This window comes from Eleutherodactylus coqui, chromosome 13 (genome assembly GCF_035609145.1).
Source record: "Eleutherodactylus coqui strain aEleCoq1 chromosome 13, aEleCoq1.hap1, whole genome shotgun sequence".
NCBI classification, from domain to species: domain Eukaryota; kingdom Metazoa; phylum Chordata; class Amphibia; order Anura; family Eleutherodactylidae; genus Eleutherodactylus; species Eleutherodactylus coqui.
This window is the reverse complement of record NC_089849.1, coordinates 66,933,579-66,950,682: the sequence shown is the minus strand read 5'-3', so window position 1 is coordinate 66,950,682 and position 17,104 is coordinate 66,933,579. Positions and strand designations below refer to the sequence as shown.

Sequence of the window (17,104 nt, the reverse complement as noted above, 5' to 3'; positions counted from 1 at the left end):
TCTTTGTTAGGAGAGAGTGAGAGTTGAGATGCTTGAGGTGCTGATGACGGTTTGGCAGAAACAATATTTGCTCCTGTTGTGGGGTGGCCACAGCTGCAAAGAAAGATGTCAGTTTAGGAGGGCCAGGGGCTTCTTTTTGTTTCTCGTCATCTTCACAATTGCGGTGTCCAGAACAAAGAAAGAAAATGAAGCAAGTACCACCAGAGGTTCGAGCTGGAGTAAAGAGTACCTCTGCCTTACCAGTTTAAAACATAGTGTTCTTCTGCTTCATGTGCTTTAGACCATTATGAAAGTGTCCTTAGAAAAGCGTTATATCTGAGAGTATAGGTGATTTATTCATTTGTGCCACATGGTGGCAGTAGCTGCTCATAAGATAAAAAGGGTGTGAAAAGCAGGCCCCCTTTAGACATAACTTATAAGTTTCCAGTGGGGTTCTAAAAGAACCCCAAACTCTGCTGAGTCTCCAGTTCCCAGCTATAGGCCACCAACAGGCTGTGGTAGATCAGAGAGAGAGACAAAATACTTTGCTTTATGCCCTGTATTACCAGGGTGAATGAGGTGTAACCTGCTGCAGGGAGGTCAGCGCCCTCCAGTATAGGGGAATCCCCAGTGGGGGCAGGGTGCCGGTGAAGTACTAAAGCGCTGTCTCAGCATGACACCGCCTGAGCTCTAGTGGGTTTCCTGCCTGATGTGCTCATTGATCCTCAGGTGTTCCACAGAGCAGTGCTTCCAGGACAGCGCATCTTCAGCACCAGAGCAATGCCACAGGAGCTGCCAGAAGTGGAGTGAAGAGGTCCCGGCTCCACACATGGGTAAAGCCGCATGTGGCCTTGAAGACCAGTGGGCAGCAGAAGCATCGTAAATGTTCCCCACAGGCTCACCTTGATAAGTAACAGGAGGTTTGATGAGGGGATGCTGCCTTACTTGGGTGCACATGCGAACAGGTGTCTCTTGGGTTCGGTGCTACGCCGGAGCTCCTCTCCCACATATCTACTCTGTTCAGGACATAGGCCATGCCCCCGATTTCGGCATTTTGACCGTACAGAATAGCTTGCAGCTTTGGTCTCCAAAGTGCCATATGAAATCAAGCCTAACCCTCATACTCACCTGCCCATTTATGTAAAATTGGGGATTTAATTTTTAATAATTGTTGTATAAGATACCTTTACACGCTGCGATTATCGCCCGAATCATGGCTGGAAACAGTGAATTTGACTGCTAGTCATCCTTTGTACATGCGGCCGCCAACAGAGCACTGAGCGAGAAATCGCTCACTGGTCGGTGCCGTTTGGTTTTTAGCGTAACTAAAGCCCAAGTGATTATTAGCCTGTGCAAACAGGAATTGTTCATCATCATTGTTGCAGTCATCCTGTATAAAGGTACCTATAGATTATATTACTCCACATTGTTTGTGCATCTGTTAGGCCCTGTAAAGAGCTTGTGAGCCACCAGTCCCTACTAGTATCGCAAGTTGGTCATCCATGTAAGTACTTGCGCAATGGCCACGAGAACACATGGATAGACAGGACAACATTTATATTAAAGGGGTTGTCCCGCGGCAGCAAGTGGGTCTATACACTTCTGTATGGCCATAATAATGCACTTTGTAATATACATTGTGCATTAATTATGAGCCATACAGAAGTTATAAAAAGTTTTTTACTTACCTGCTCCGTTGCTAGCGTCCTCGTTCCCATGGAGCCGACTAATTTTCGCCCTCCGATGGCCAAATTAGCCGCGCTTGCGCAGTCCGGGTCTTCTGCAGTCTTCTATGGAGCCGCTCGTGCAGAATGCAGGCTCCGTGTAGCTCCGCCCCGTCACGTGCCGATTCCAGCCAATCAGGAGGCTGGAATCGGCAATGGACCGCACAGAAGAGCTGCGGTCCACGGAGACAGAGGATCCCGGCGGCCATCTTCAGCGGTAAGTATTGAAGTCACCGGAGCGCGGGGATTAAGGTAAGCGCTCCGGTAAGCTTTGTTTACGTCCCTGCATCGGGGTTGTCTCGCGCCGAACGGGGGGGGGGTTGAAAAAAAAAAAAACCCGTTTCGGCGCGGGACAACCCCTTTAAGTGGCTGGTGCAACCCTGTGAGTGTCATCTAGGTGGGGCAGCCTGTGGCAGGGAGTAGTTTCCCAGAGACCCATGGCAGTACTGTAGGATAAACAAAAGTCATTAGTCACTTTGGGCCCAATACTGGTGGACTTTGGTGTATCTCACTGTCTCCAGCCCCGACAAGAAGACTAATCAGAATTAGGTGCACCACTGTTCAGAAAAATAAGCAAGTTTTGTTCAATTGCAAAAGGTCTGTGTCATTTCACAGTGAGCCACCCTTACATCTAATACATGGTTGTACTCAGTCCTGCTCTTTGCTGCAGCTCTCTGCTTTGGTTAATAGAAAAAAGTCCCATGTCCATATTCCCTAATAGGGATGTGGGCAGGGTTAACCCTATTAATTTGCCCCTTAATCACTACAGATGTGTCATCCACATAGCTTTTATCTATGGTCATTGGGTGACAGCTGTCTAGGAACCTCCACTATATAATGACATTCATGATATTTTCATTGTACAATTATTGCTGTGTTGAGTACTGTAAAAAAAATTCATTCACATTTTCAGTTCGAAAACCATAAATTAGAGACAGGATGATTTTCTAAGTTTCTGAGAAATTAATTTACCCCCTCAAGGACCAGGCTGTTTTGTACCAGACACTTTTTACGGATTTTACCCATGTGGTGGTTTTACTGCCCTATTTTTTTTCCTTCAGCCACCAAAAGTATTTTTGCTGCATTTTCTTTTTCGGAACACATATGGCTATTTTAAAATTTTTTTTTTTTACTGACTTTTTTCCTGTTTCTTAGTAATATTTTTTTTAATTGATAGGTTTTTTTCTCTAATTAGTATATTTACGCTAAAATAAATGTATGGGATTGGGTTCCTCACTTAGTTTCAGACATTTTTATGTATAATATGTATACTTTTGGATTACAGGGAGCATACGATGTTGGTTTTAGTTGGCCTCGGTGGTGGGTCATTTTCTTTTTATAAGTATATGTTTTTATTTTTTTCTGTTTTTTTAAACTTATTTTTGTAATAATTTTTTTTACCATCTATGTCCACTGTGATGTCATATAAGAGCTCTGGGGATCATTCACATTGTATTTCTTTTTTTTTATTTCATACTTTTAAAAACTGCTTCTCCCTTCTCCTCTGGGTCCTCTGCTGTGTCTGACAGCTGAGGACCGACCTGCTCCTGCTTGATTACAGGAGCAGAGGCCTTAATCCTGCATTGTACTTCTGCTATCGGCATGGATTAAAGCCCAGAACTAAGTGCCCTTTATTTACTGTGCTTGGTCCTTAAGGGGTTAAAAAGTAACGGTGAATATGCCTGCACTTCCTGTTTTCACTTACAAAAATGGCATGTAGAAACATACTAATATATCTATAAGTAGCAGAACATATACAGTATGTTTAGTTGTAGTTGTAGTGTGGCTTTTGGATGGTCTATGACATAAGGTATGTGCCAGCTTAAGGTCCAATGCACATGGGCGGATTTGCACTGCGGAATCCGGAGCGGGCTTCCGCAGCAAATTCCTACCATATCATGCTATGGAAAAACGCGTTTTCCCGCCCACAAGTCCTATTTTAGTGTGGGCTATGCACAGACGGCTTCCATTGAAGTCAATGGAAGCCGTTCGACCCTTGGCCCTTCCGCAATCATCATTGCGGAAAGGCCATGAGATCCGTGCCATCGCCTAGTGTCGGCATGGTCAAATCTGTGCTGGCATATGCGGCGGCCGGCACATCCGCAGCACAGAAGAAAAGAATCCGGACAGGTACGCAGGGGTCACTGGCCCGGCACTGGGTCGGATTCCGCTGCGGAATACCGAATACATTTGTCTTTAAAGCAAAATGTGATCCTATTTTAATACAAGTTATTAAAGTTCTTTGAATATTTGAAAAGTTATTTAAAGTACATTCAGGTTACAAGCCAGGTACGCAGGATTCTGCTCACAGCTAGTTTCCCATGAAATCATCTTACAAGCATTAATAGATCTGACTGTCTGCCATATTTGTCGACATTGGTCAGAATACTTCTTAAAAGATCCTACAGAATAATAGGATGAAGGAATCATTGTACTATGTAAGGAACACAAACATGTCAGCATCGCTGCCTTACTTGGATACATTAACTCCATCCAACCAAATGGAGGAATGAAGTGTCCCAGTCTTTTCCACTCCCGATCACTGAAATGGCGGGCATCCATAAATAAGGTAATATCATGTAGGAACCTTTGCTTCAGCCAAGCCAAATTATGAGCTTTTATTTTTATAGAGATTGGGCATGTCTGCGAAGACAAACAAGATACATATTTAAAAAGCCACCCAACATGAGCTGACCACACAAAGTCTTTTTCTAGAGTTAGAGGCATCATACATCAGTCAACTTTATCTTAACGGGGTAGATGGACAACCTTTTAAGTATAGCTGCAAATGTGTTAAAATAATAAATATTCTTACTGTATATTACTCGCAGCTCTGTTGTCGGGGGCCTCTCCAGCATGTCCCATACCGCAATACTGGCTCTAGCCAGCAGATGGCGTCATTATATAATGGCAGAAAGAGAAAGCCCCCTAGGAAACCCTGAATCCAGAATTGGATTGCAGAGGGTTAAAAGTCAACACAAATTTAAATGAGATATTTAAAACTCATTAAACCCCAGAAAAAATATTAGCATTGATGAGTCCCTAATGAGTTTGAAGAAGAAACTATCCTTCAAGCAATATATACCGTAGAAAAGGGCACATTACAGAGTAAAGTTATATAAACTTTGTAAAAGCAAAAACGGGTATACTGCCACTCTCAGGATTTATGAAGGGAGAGACAGTAAAATCATTCCTCCATGCTGCCACCCTAACCTGACTGTCAGTGGGAAATTTGCCTGGGAAATAATCCAGCCCTTTCTGCACAAGGGCACAGACAATTTTTACACAACATAGGAACCACAAAGATGTGTTTGTCCTCAGTACAGTTCATACACATGCCACCGAGGCTGTCCGGGAGAGGTTCTGCCCTCGACAAGCAAAAACCAGCGTGTGTAGTAAATTACAATAAATTCAGTGTCGACACTGAAATAAAGTTCACTTCCTAAAGTATCCTGGATGATCCGTCATATCTCTTATATCAGGGTGAGTTAGGTCCTTAGGTTCCAGCATGGGGCCTACCCTATGGGGACGATCACCCTGCTTGCAGGCAGGACTCCTGGGGTAAGTTGTCTTTTAAGAGTAGGTTCCCACGAGACAACGAGGACCCTTGTCGCGGGCTCGTGGGTTTAAGTGTCTTTGCCAAAATACAAACCAATACCTCATACCTGAGCAATTGCATCTGTTTATGCGTGCAGGTATACTAGGTGTGAGTTTTGAGCGTTTGTCAGTCATTGTGCTATGTCTGCCGGTGAGTGCAGTTCGCTATCTTTTGGTGTTCTGTGTGCATTTGCGTAGTATTTAAGGTTACAGAACCAGTGCGTCCAGTTTAGACGTAACAAGATCCTGGTATAAAAAATGGCCATATACCTTATTCAGATGGCAGACCGTAATAATTGTATCCTGTATAAAAAAAGAGGTGGCAGAGATTCATATTTTGATTATTGGGGGAGTGTAATTGCACACCTCCACTTTCAAACTGAAGCCCCCCCCCGGTTTTACGGTGGGTCTGAAGATTTCTGAAGACTAGCAGAAAAAAACATTTTATTTGCCCAGTATCTGTCACAACCGATAAGACAAACCCATAGGAAAGATGCAGCGTGTAAGGACGGGAGACGCACAGACTCATACTGCTCTTGCCCCGAGTGTCCTACAAACAATGGCCTCCGCGTACATCCATGTTTTGAGAGGTGCCATACTCTTCCATATTATTAAAAAAAATAGTAATTTCTACAAAAAGTTTACATCTGCACTGGAGCCTTTTGTTGCAGATCTGGCACAAAATACCAGAAGAAATAATGCTGCATGCAGCGGTTTTTCTAACTGTACAATACCGGATAGCTGAGCGAAACCAAACAGACCCCATTGTAGTCAATGGGATCAGATCAGCGCTGTTCAGTTCCATCATAAGACAGATCCATTCTGCCAGGGGATTCCCTCTTCCTGCTCCCCGAACGGAGCAGGGAAGCAGAACCCCTCCGCAGATGTGAAAACAGTCTTATTTACTTGGTGGGAGGTTATTTTTACTCATTTCATGAATCCCTTTTTTTTTATTCCCCTAGGACTATAAAATCATCTTCTGTACAGCTCTGTACAGCATGCGAAATTGATACTTTTTGTTCTAGGCCCTGCTCGCTGACAAAGTAGATAAGCAGCATGTCACTAGGCATCATCAAAAGTGATGTTTTTCCATTGTGCATATTTATAATGTTACAAATTCCATTTTTTAAATATTTTTTTTCCATTTTATCACCTGTTAACACCAAATCTAAACTCTCAAAAATCTCACTATACCCCTAGATGAATGCATTAAAGGGTCTACTTTTCCTAGTACTCCTTTTATTTTGGGCCCTGCCATGTGTCCAGATATAAGATTAGGGCCACAATGGATATATTTCTAAACATAGGAGAAAGGAGTATCAATTTGGGGTTGCGTGCCTTCGTTTATTCTCTGTCACAGTAACACATGCAAATTGCCAAAATTTGGCTTAGTTCTTAAAATACAAACAAGCTTAGTCCTTAAGAGGCCATTGGGCACCAAGACACATCACTGGTAGAAATCTAGCACTATCTCGCTAGGATAAGAATGTCTATGAAACACTGCAGAGCTATGGAAGATCTACCAGCAAAGTACATTAGACGATATGGTACTGGATGTTTGATTAGCACTTACAGTGTGATAAGAGGAAGTAACCAGGATGTAATCCTCTTCAATTTTCCACTTTGGCTCAGCCGAAAAGTCATTTTCCTTAAGAGGTTTCCAAGTGGTTTGTTCAGAAGTTGTTGACTGAACATCCCAGGTTATTCTGTTTGGTTTGGATTCAGTTTGGTTGAGCAGCTCATGATTTGCGTTTGTGGATCCGCCTGGCTTTGCAGTTTCTTTTAGTTGGAAATCCGAGGATATATATCCATTATGTTTTAGAGTGTCTTCAGTGGGTTTTACAGGATCCTGAAACTGTGGCTTTCCTCTGTTTTCCACAGGAACTTCAATTATTTCAGTTTCATCTGCACTATATACAAATATACAACATATTAGCCATGTAGAAAATTGTTAACGGTCAGAGCAGAAAAAAAGTATCTATCTATCTGTCTATCTATCTACCATGCGGCACATCCAAGCCTGGTAAAATAATTACCCAGAGCACCAACATCTACACAACTCATCAACTCTTTTTAGCAATTAATTGTTTTATTAAGGGGAGATTTCTCCCTACTGATCCTCCTCGATCTCTCTGCAGTATTTGACACAGTTGACCACAATCTTCTCCTCAGTATGCTGCATTCCATTGGAAAAAAGGACACTGCCCTCTCCTGGTTCTCCTCCTACCTATCTGACCACTCCTTCAGCGTCTCCTTTGCTGGCTCTACCTCCCCTCCTCTTCCCTTTGCTGTTGGGGTCTCCCAGGGCTCGGTACTTGGACCCCTCCTTTTCTCCATCTACATAGCCCCCATTGGACAGACTATTAGGAGATTTGGCTTTCAGTACCATCTCTACGCTGACGACACCCAGCTATACACCTCTTCCCGTGACATCTCTGTACCTTTCCTCCAAAACACGACTGACTGTCTGTCTGTAGTCTCTAACACTATGTCTAGAGATGAGCGAGCATACTCGCTAAGGACAATTACTCAATCGAGCATTGTCCTTAGCGAGTACCTGCCCGCTCGGAAGAAAAGATTCGGCTGCCAGCGGCGGGGAGGAACGGAGGGGAGATCTCTCTCTCCCCCCCGCTCCCCCGTGCTGACTGCCGCAACTCACCTCTCACCCGCGCCGGCAGCCGAACCTTTTCTTCCGAGCGGGGAGATACTCGCTAAGGGCAATGCTCGATCGAGTAATTGTCCTTAGCGAGTATGCTCGCTCATCTCTAACTATGTCCTTTCCCTACCTAAAACTGAACCTCTCAAAAACTGACCTCCTTGTGTTTCCGCCCTCTGCTAACCGACCTCATCCTGACATCTCCATCTCAGTGTGTGGCGCTACTATAACTCCCAGACAGCACGCCCGCTGCCATGGGGTTATATTCAACTCCGATCTCTCCTTTACCCTCTATATCCAATCTCTCGCCCGAACATGTCAGCTGCACCTCAAGAACATCGCAAGAATCCGCTCTTTTCTCACCGCGGACACACTAAAAACGCTCACTGTTGCCCTCATCCACTCTTGGCTTGATTACTGCAACTCGCTGCTGATCGGCCTCCCCCAAGCCAGATTCTCCCCTCTCCAATCCATCCTGAATGCGGCAGCCAGGCTCATCTTCCTGTCCGGCCGCTACTCGGACGCCTCTGCCTTGTGACAGTCACTGCACTGGCTGCCCATCAAATACAGAATACAATTTAAACTCATTACCCTCATCCACAAAGCACTCCACAGCACTGCGCCGCCCTACACTGCTTCCCTCATCTCAATTCACCACCCAGCCCACGCCCTTCGCTCCACTAACGAAACCAGACTGAGTGCCCCTTTAATTCGAACCTCCCATTCCCGCTTCCAAGACTTCTCCAGAGCAGCATCTGTCCTCTGGAATGCGCTACCAAAAGCTATCCGGGCAATCACTGACACACTAAACTTCAGGCATGCTCTAAAAACGCACCTCTTCAGGGAGGCATACCATATCTCCTAAACCAAACCCCTCTGTACTCTGCCTGATAACATGCTCTCTGTCCCACTGACTGCAATCCCTGCCATCAACCACCCCCTACAGTCATACCGATTCAGCCACCACACCGCTTAAGTCTGACCATTGTCTATGTCTATAGCACCCATCACTCTCCATACCGTGCATATCCCCAGCTGGTTTACCTTCTGTATCACCTCATTACATGTAGTATGTAAGCTCTTTGGAGCAGGACCCTCACCCCTACTGCTTCCATCAATTGATTACTTCATGTAACCGTGGTTTTGTTTTTATTTCCCCTGTCTTGTAAGCGCTGCGGAATATGTTGGCGCTATATGAATAAAGATTATTATTCTTTAGTAAAACTGAAACGACTTTAAGCGATGCAGCCAGTATACACAGGGTTAATGGTATAGTAAATTTGCTGACAGTATACAGAAACATCAGTTATCAAAAACTCAGATTTCTGCTAATCTCAGCAGGTAAGGTCATGAGTACAAGTCATCCATGCAAAGGCTAAAATTCTTCTAACTGACAACGCCTAATAAACCTAACAAATTCCAGGAAATGCAAAGTCAACAAAAGTTACTTAAATCCGAGGTCTGTGACATTTTAAGAAGTCTTGTCATGTTAATACATGACCAAGGTCAGATCAGTGTAGCAATGAGGTAGTAATGATGAAGGATACACTGTTTGAATTTAATTCTGGACAAGTGCGCATTTGCACACCCCATAGACTCCTATGGGGCATCAGGTGCGTGAATGCACACAAAAATAGAGCATGTCACGTATTTTTTCACCCGACAGAAATTCAGGTGCAAAAACGTTCCATATGAGGGAACCAATGGAAATCAATGAGTTTTAATGGATAGTTGTCCCATGTAAACATGGGATCTGACAGTACACTGAGCGAGAAATAACTAAGCAGTTGCTAGTTGCTGTTTCAGCTCACTGAAAGAAAGCAACTAGTGAGTTCTTGCTCATAGTAAACAGGCAGTGGTTCATCTATGAATGACTGCCTGTTCACAATGAATGAAGGTGGATGGCCAGAAGAGATCTCCAGTCCACTCTGTTTCCATTCACTGAACTCGTGTGTGAAAGCATGGGAGCGACAGTCGTTGGGATGACTGTCAGACACTAACGCACCGGACAGTCGTCCTGTGTAAAGCCACCCTTAACTTCTACAACTTTCATAATAGTCCTTATGTTATCTACCATTAGTTTTTTGTCTATATATTCAACCTAAGGCAAAGATTTATTTGCCTTTTGGGTGGCTGTGTTTTTGTCATTCATAATCCTGGAACAGCCGAGCAAGATTTTGCCTTGTGCTCTTGATGATTTATAGCGTTATTATAAGTAGCCCTTCCCTTATGTACATAGCTGGTTACATGGAATCTAGCCTGGTATACAAATACAGTATGCAGCATGTATCTTACAAACCAATGCTTCATGCTACGTTGAGGATTACGGAAAAGCAGCTTAGCTAGGCTTAGTCGAATATGGTACATAATAAGGTAGTGCATAAAGGAGAATAGTTATGAATGGTTAGCAGTAGAGTACCATAAGGGTCTGTATGTGACGCTCTTCTTTTTAAAGGCCCTCTTTTAAGTTCAAGCGTAAACATTTTCCAAGGTGGATCTGTGTCAAAATTCAAGTATTACATGCATTTCACATGAACGATTTTGCGCGGCTAATTTACCCATGCGACTGAAATTCCCTGCTGTGCAAAAATGTAGGTCTTGCCCTATCTCTTCACAGAAAAACGCTCCATAGACTCCTATGGGAGATGCAATAAAAGGTAGAGGGAGTGAGCTTAGCTGCGTCAAATGCCGGAAAAAGATGACAGGTTCTGAGATTTCAACGGGATAAAGGAGGACAGAGATCAATAGCAACTATCCGAACAGCTAAGTTTCAGAAGTGTGCTCTACCACTGCCCCAAGTCATCACCGATTGATTGGATTTTGTTGGACTCACCAGTGTACAACCTCCCTAAAGGTTCTGTGCTAACCAGTTGTTAGCAGTACCAATGACAGTGAATGTGCAGTATGTTCTCATCAACAAGATTTCGTTATTTCGTTACCTGAAGATTCTGAAAGACTATGTTGCTTAGGAGGGTCTCCAATTGTATCTGTGGAGCTACTTACCCCTGGGGTAGGTTTACCGAAAATTTACTGTGATATTCCAAAAATGTGCGCATAGCATTAGGTGATTAATTGGTCACTAGTAGCCTGTTCAGTTGTATCCAAATAATATTATTTTATGTTATCGAATAAAGTTTTGATTGCTTAACAAGGCCATAAATCACACCAAATTTGGCTGGATCTGCCAATGGTCTGCAAATAAATAACTTGTACAGATGTCCATGGGCAGCTTTAGAAAATGAGCCACTTGGATAGATTTTTTTCTTGGAATCCTAAGGCTGGACACCCACTGGCGATATTTTCTATCTTGCGCTGCGAGAGCAAGTGAAAACACTCGCCTCGTAGCGCAAGAAAGACACCGGAATGAGATTGGGATATCGCCAGTCTTTTTAGTGGGTCCAGTGGCAGCAGCGCTAGGCCCATTGAAAAGATATGGAGAATACCGCGGACTTCTGCCACAGCTGTCACAGCTGTGACAGCAGTGGCAGAAGTGCAGCATGCTATCCCATTGCATCCAATGGGATCGGCGCTGCTGCCGGTTCTTATTGAAAGCAGTGGTTTTTGGCAAACCCTGCAGTATGATTTTCGGGGAAGGGCTTGAAATATAAGCCCTTCCCTGAAAATCATCAATAAGTGGTAAAAAAAAAGTTTAAAAAACTCACCTATCCGCCGCTCACACGCGTGCTCCGGCTAGCTCCCCGACACTGCTATCCAGCACTTTCAGCAGGCAGGGATTTAAAAATCCCCGCCTTCCAAAGGGGCTGTGCTGATTGGCTGAGTGCTCATCCAATGACAGCTGTGGCAGAAGTCCACAGTATTCTCCATATCCTTCCAATGGGGCTAGCGCTGCTGCCGCTGGCCCCATTGAAAAGACTGGCGATATCCCGGCGTCATCCCGTTTTTTTTTTCGCACTGCAAGGCGAGAGTTTTCACTTGCTCTCACAGCGCAGTGGAGAAAAAAACACCAGTGGGTGTCCGCTCTAACTCTTAAGGTGCTCATACACTTAAGATATACAGGGTGGTCTGAAGGTATGGAGACACATGAATAAATAGAAAACAATGGTTGGAAATGCAATCCTGTGTTGCTAAGGGGAAGGGGGCAAATTTGTGAGGGGTGGTTTCCAACATAGTGTCAGGTCTATGGTTTACACAGCGGAAATCCAGAGTGTGCAAGCATTTCTGCTGCGGTGTTGCATTGTGAATGAAAGGAAAGAATAGCCTTAATGATTCGAAACAATGGGGAGCACATCAAGCATAGCCGGTAGTGGATCGTTGTTGTGTTCCATGACACGTAAAAATTATTAATAACTTTGGCAGGAATAATCATCCCCCCCCCCCGCGCGCGGTGAGATCGGGGAAACCGTGCAGGTGTCATGGCAGCCGGGGGTCTTCTGAAAGACCGCAGGGCTGCCTTAGGAGACTGCCTATCAAGCTATCCCCGTGGGGTGGCTTGATAGGCTGCCTGTCAGATTGCAGTATAATGTAATGCTATAGCATTACGTCATACTGCAGGAGCGATCAAAGCATCGCTGAAAGAAAGTGTAAAAAAATTTTTACAAAGTTTTACTAATTATTAAAAAAAGTAATAAAAGTTCAAAAAACACCCTTTTTGCCATATTTGCAATAAAAGAATCTAAATAATAAAGCAAAAATATGTATTCGGTATCATTGCGTCCATAATAATAATGCATTATTTACCCCGCACGGTGAACGTCGTCCGAAAAAAAAAATAAAGAACGCCAGAAATGCGCTTTTTTTGGTCCCCCAGTCTCTAAGAAAAATTTTATAAAAAGCGATCAAAAAGTTGTTTGTATACAAAAATGGTACCAACAGAAACGTCAGGACATACCGCACTAAATGAGCCCTCGCACAACTATTTCGCCAAAAAAATTAAAAAGTTATTGTGCGCAGAAAATAGAGACAGAAAATAATTTTAAAAAATTTAATATCTTTTAGAAAAAATACAAGTAGTACAGCAAAAAAAAAAAATATACAAATTTGGTATCGTAGTAATTGTATTGACCCATAGAATAAAGTTATCATGTCATTTTTTTGTTGCAGTTTGTGCGCCGTAGAAACAGGACGCACAGAAAGATGGCGGAATGTCATTTTTTTTCAATTCCTCTCCATTTAGAATTTTTTTTAAAGTTTTTTAGTACATTATATGGTACATTAAATAGTAACATTGAAAAATACAACTCGTCCCGCAAAAACAAGCCCTCATACAGCGACGTCGATGGATAAATAGAGGAGTTACAAATTTTTAAAAGGAGGGAGGAAAAAACGAAAATGGAAAAAAGCAAAAAAGCTCCGTCACTAAGGGGTTAAGCACAGATTTTGATTCCTCATCAAATTCTCTATCAGTTACATATGTCACATGCATCCCTTCCCATTTAAAAATATCAGCTTGGATCTAAGATGGCAGCTTTCAAATGGCCACCATGTTGGACACTGCCCTTCTCAGATTTGCCCCCTTCCCCTTGGCAATATGCCCCACACAGTATGGCATTCCCAACCACCATTTTCCATTTATTCAGGTCCCCATACTTATTGTTCAGTTTAGGGGCTTAACTCTTTCCAATCCACTGTCTGACGTCTGAAGACATTCTGATTGAAGGCTGTACAGCTTTGATGAAGACGTCCAGCAGGGTATTCTTACTGTATATCACTGGCCGCTCTGTTGTTCGGGGGGGCCTCTCCATCATGTCCCATACCGCAGTACCGCTCTAGCCAGCAGATGGCGCCATTGTATAATGGCAGAAAGAGAAAACCCCCTAGGAAACCCTGAATCCAAAACTGGATTGCAAAGGGTTAAACAGACAAACGTGTTTGCGCAAGTTTTTGCGTCTGTGAAACTAATGCCCACAAAATGTGACAAAGCGAACCCATTGGTTTCAATGGGTTTGTTCTCATGGCATGCCGATCGATAGATCAACAGATAGATAGATGACATGCCAATAAATTGAAAGATAGGTAGATTAGATAGACAGACAGATAGATGGATTAGATAGATAGATAGATAGATAGATAGATAGATAGATAGATAGATAGATAGATAGATAGATAGATAGATAGATAGATAGATAGATAGATGACATGCCGATAGATGGATAAATATATAGATAGATAGATGATATGCTAATGAATGGATAGATAGATAGATAGATAGCATGCCAATGGATGGATCAATAGATAGATAGATGGCATGTCAATGGATGAATGGATTAATAGATAGATTGATAGATGACATACCAGTGGATGGATCAATAGATAGATACATAGATAGATAGATTACATGCCAATAAATGGAAAGATAAATAAATTAGATAGATGGACAAACAGATTGATGGATTAGATAGATGGATGACATGCCGAAGAATAGATAGATAGATATAAATAAATAGATAAATGATATGCCAATGAATGGAAAGATAGATAGATAGCATGCCAATGGATGGATCAATAGATAGATAGATAGATAGATAGATAGATAGATAGATAGATGGCATGCCAATGGATGGATTGATCAATAGATAGATAGATGACATACCATTGGATAATCAATAGATAGATAGATGACATACCATTGGATGATCAATAGATAGATAGATAGATGACATACCAATAAATGGATCAATAGATAGAAAGATAGATAGATGACATGCCAATGAATGGAAAGATAGATAGATTAGATAGATAGATAGATAGACAGATAGATGAATTAGATAGACAGATAGATGGAATAGATAGATGACGTGCCCTTGGATGGATCAATAAATATATAGATGACATACCAATGAATGGAAAGATAAATAGATAGATAGCATGCCGATAGATAGATAGATAGATAGATAGATAGATAGATAGATAGATAGATAGATAGATAGACATATATGGATTAGATAGATAGACTTATATATGGATTAGATAGATAGATGACATGCAGAAGGATGGATCAATAGATAGCTAGATAGATGACATGCCAATGAATGGAAAGATAGATAGATAGATAGATAGATAGATAGATAGATAGATAGATAGATGGCATGCCAATGGATGGATGTATCAATAGATAGATAGATGACATACCATTGGATGATCAATAGATAGATTAGATAGACAGACATCTAGATAGATTAGAAGACAGACAGATAGATGGATTGGATAGATAGCTGACATGCTAATAAATGGAAAGATAGATAGATAGCATGCCAATGGATGGATCAGTAGATAGATAGATGACATGCCAATGGATGGATCAATAGATAGATAGATGACATGACAATGGATGGATTAAAAGATAGATAGATGAATGACATGCCAATGGATGAAAAGATAGATAGATTTGATAGACAGACAAATAGATGGATTAAATAGATGGATAGATTGATTAGATAGATAGATGACATGCTGATGGATGGATCAATAGATAGATAGATAAGTGGGATGAGGGGACAGCTGTCCAAAAATCAGTTCAAGTGCTGAGTTGTTCCAATAAAACCGTGGGGTGCAGAGCAGTCAACCTGGGCACCAGAAGGCGTGTTCAGCGATCCAGGATATAATGCAGAAATAAAAAGAGGGGAAGAAAGGCTGTGCTCAGTGGGAACAATGGGAATGGCGCACAGTGAAAAGGACATCTCTGTAAAGATGTCCCATAAAAGTGCCAGTGTGAAATGAAAATGGCTGATTCAAGGCCACAATGCATTGCTCATACGTGTAATTATACCTGCATTGAATAAATCCAACTTCTGGAATACTTTCGGGTTCGGAGAGAAATTTTTATTTTACCGCTGTGATACAACCGGCGGGGGGGGGGGGGGGGGGGGGGATTCATGGATGAATCCCCCAAACTAAGTGATACTTCATTTCACACTGGCACTTTTATGGGACATCTCTACAGAGATGTCCTTTTTTTACTGTGAGACATTCCCATTGTTTCCATAGCCTTCCTTCTCCTCTTTTTATTTCTAGATAGATAGATGGATAGATGACATGCCAATGGATGAAAGATAGATAGATAGATTAGATAGACAGACAGACTGATTAGATAGACAGACAGATAGATGGATTAGATAATTATTGGAGAGATAGATAGATAGATAGATAGATAGATAGATATGAGATAGATAGATAGATAGATATTAGATAGATAGATAGATATGAGATAGATAGATAGATATGAGATAGGAGATAGATAGATATGAGATAGATAGATATGAGATAGATAGATAGATAGATAGATAGATAGATATGAGATAGATAGATAGATAGATAGATAGATGTGAGATATGAGATAGATAGATAGATATGAGATAGGAGATAGATAGATAGATAGATAGATAGATAGATAGGAGATAGATATGAGATAGATAGATAGATAGATAGATAGATAGATAGATAGATAGGAGATAGATAGAACGTAGTTTGTTATATTTTCCACATTCCACGATCTCAGAAGGCTGATGAAATGACTTTTTACAGTCTATAACATTAAACGTACAGCAGACTTACCTTTTTGGATATAGCTGTTCACTTACTGGGTTAGAGATCCAGAGAAGTAGTAGAACAACCAGGATAATATGAGCCAGGACAAAGAAAAAGATTCTAAGACGAGAAAACTTCATTGTCTTAAACCATTGAAGAACTCAGCATGTTGTGGTGGACGGTTGGTGTAGGTGTTCTCTACTGCTGGAAGTGGCTGCTATACCTGACTCTTCAGTAAAGTCCATGTCACACAAGATGCTTCCTAAGCAATGTGATTTAACTAAACCTCAGGTTCCCATCAATGTGTCCTCCTGTTTGTGCTCTTAGTACCCACCCACTGGTTAAACAGATTGTTTTTTTCTCACACAGGTAAAGGTTGATTGCCAAGAAAAAGTTGTAGTGAGAGAATGCTGCTCTCACAAGGGATAACAGATAAGGGCGACAGAGGCAGGTAGCTGCTGCAGGGTAACATACGTTTACAGAAGGTGTAAAATGAACCAAACCACAACGTATGGAGCTCTAACCCACTGACTGAGTATAACTGTCATATCTGAGGCTGTTGGTTACACTTGAGATCTGCTCTGTTCCTTTTGTAAAGTACAGTTGATCCCCATACACAACAATGCGTAGGTTTAATTGGCAATGTACCTGTTCATGTTCCTCA

The 17,104-nt window shown here is 42.1% G+C and overlaps 1 protein-coding gene across 1 annotated transcript in view; it reads right to left on the bottom strand.

The window, feature by feature from the left end:
- Positions 1-16,580, bottom strand: part of ST6GALNAC1 (ST6 N-acetylgalactosaminide alpha-2,6-sialyltransferase 1) — a 66,037-nt gene extending 49,457 nt beyond the window's left edge. The window contains exons 1-3 of the mRNA XM_066585961.1: positions 16,468-16,580; positions 6,874-7,210; positions 4,178-4,346 (exon numbers count right to left, since the gene is read on the bottom strand). Of these exons, the coding sequence (XP_066442058.1) occupies positions 4,178-4,346; positions 6,874-7,210; positions 16,468-16,580 (619 nt within the window). The remainder of the gene's footprint in view (positions 1-4,177; positions 4,347-6,873; positions 7,211-16,467) is intronic.
- Between the last annotated feature and the right edge of the window lie 524 nt (positions 16,581-17,104).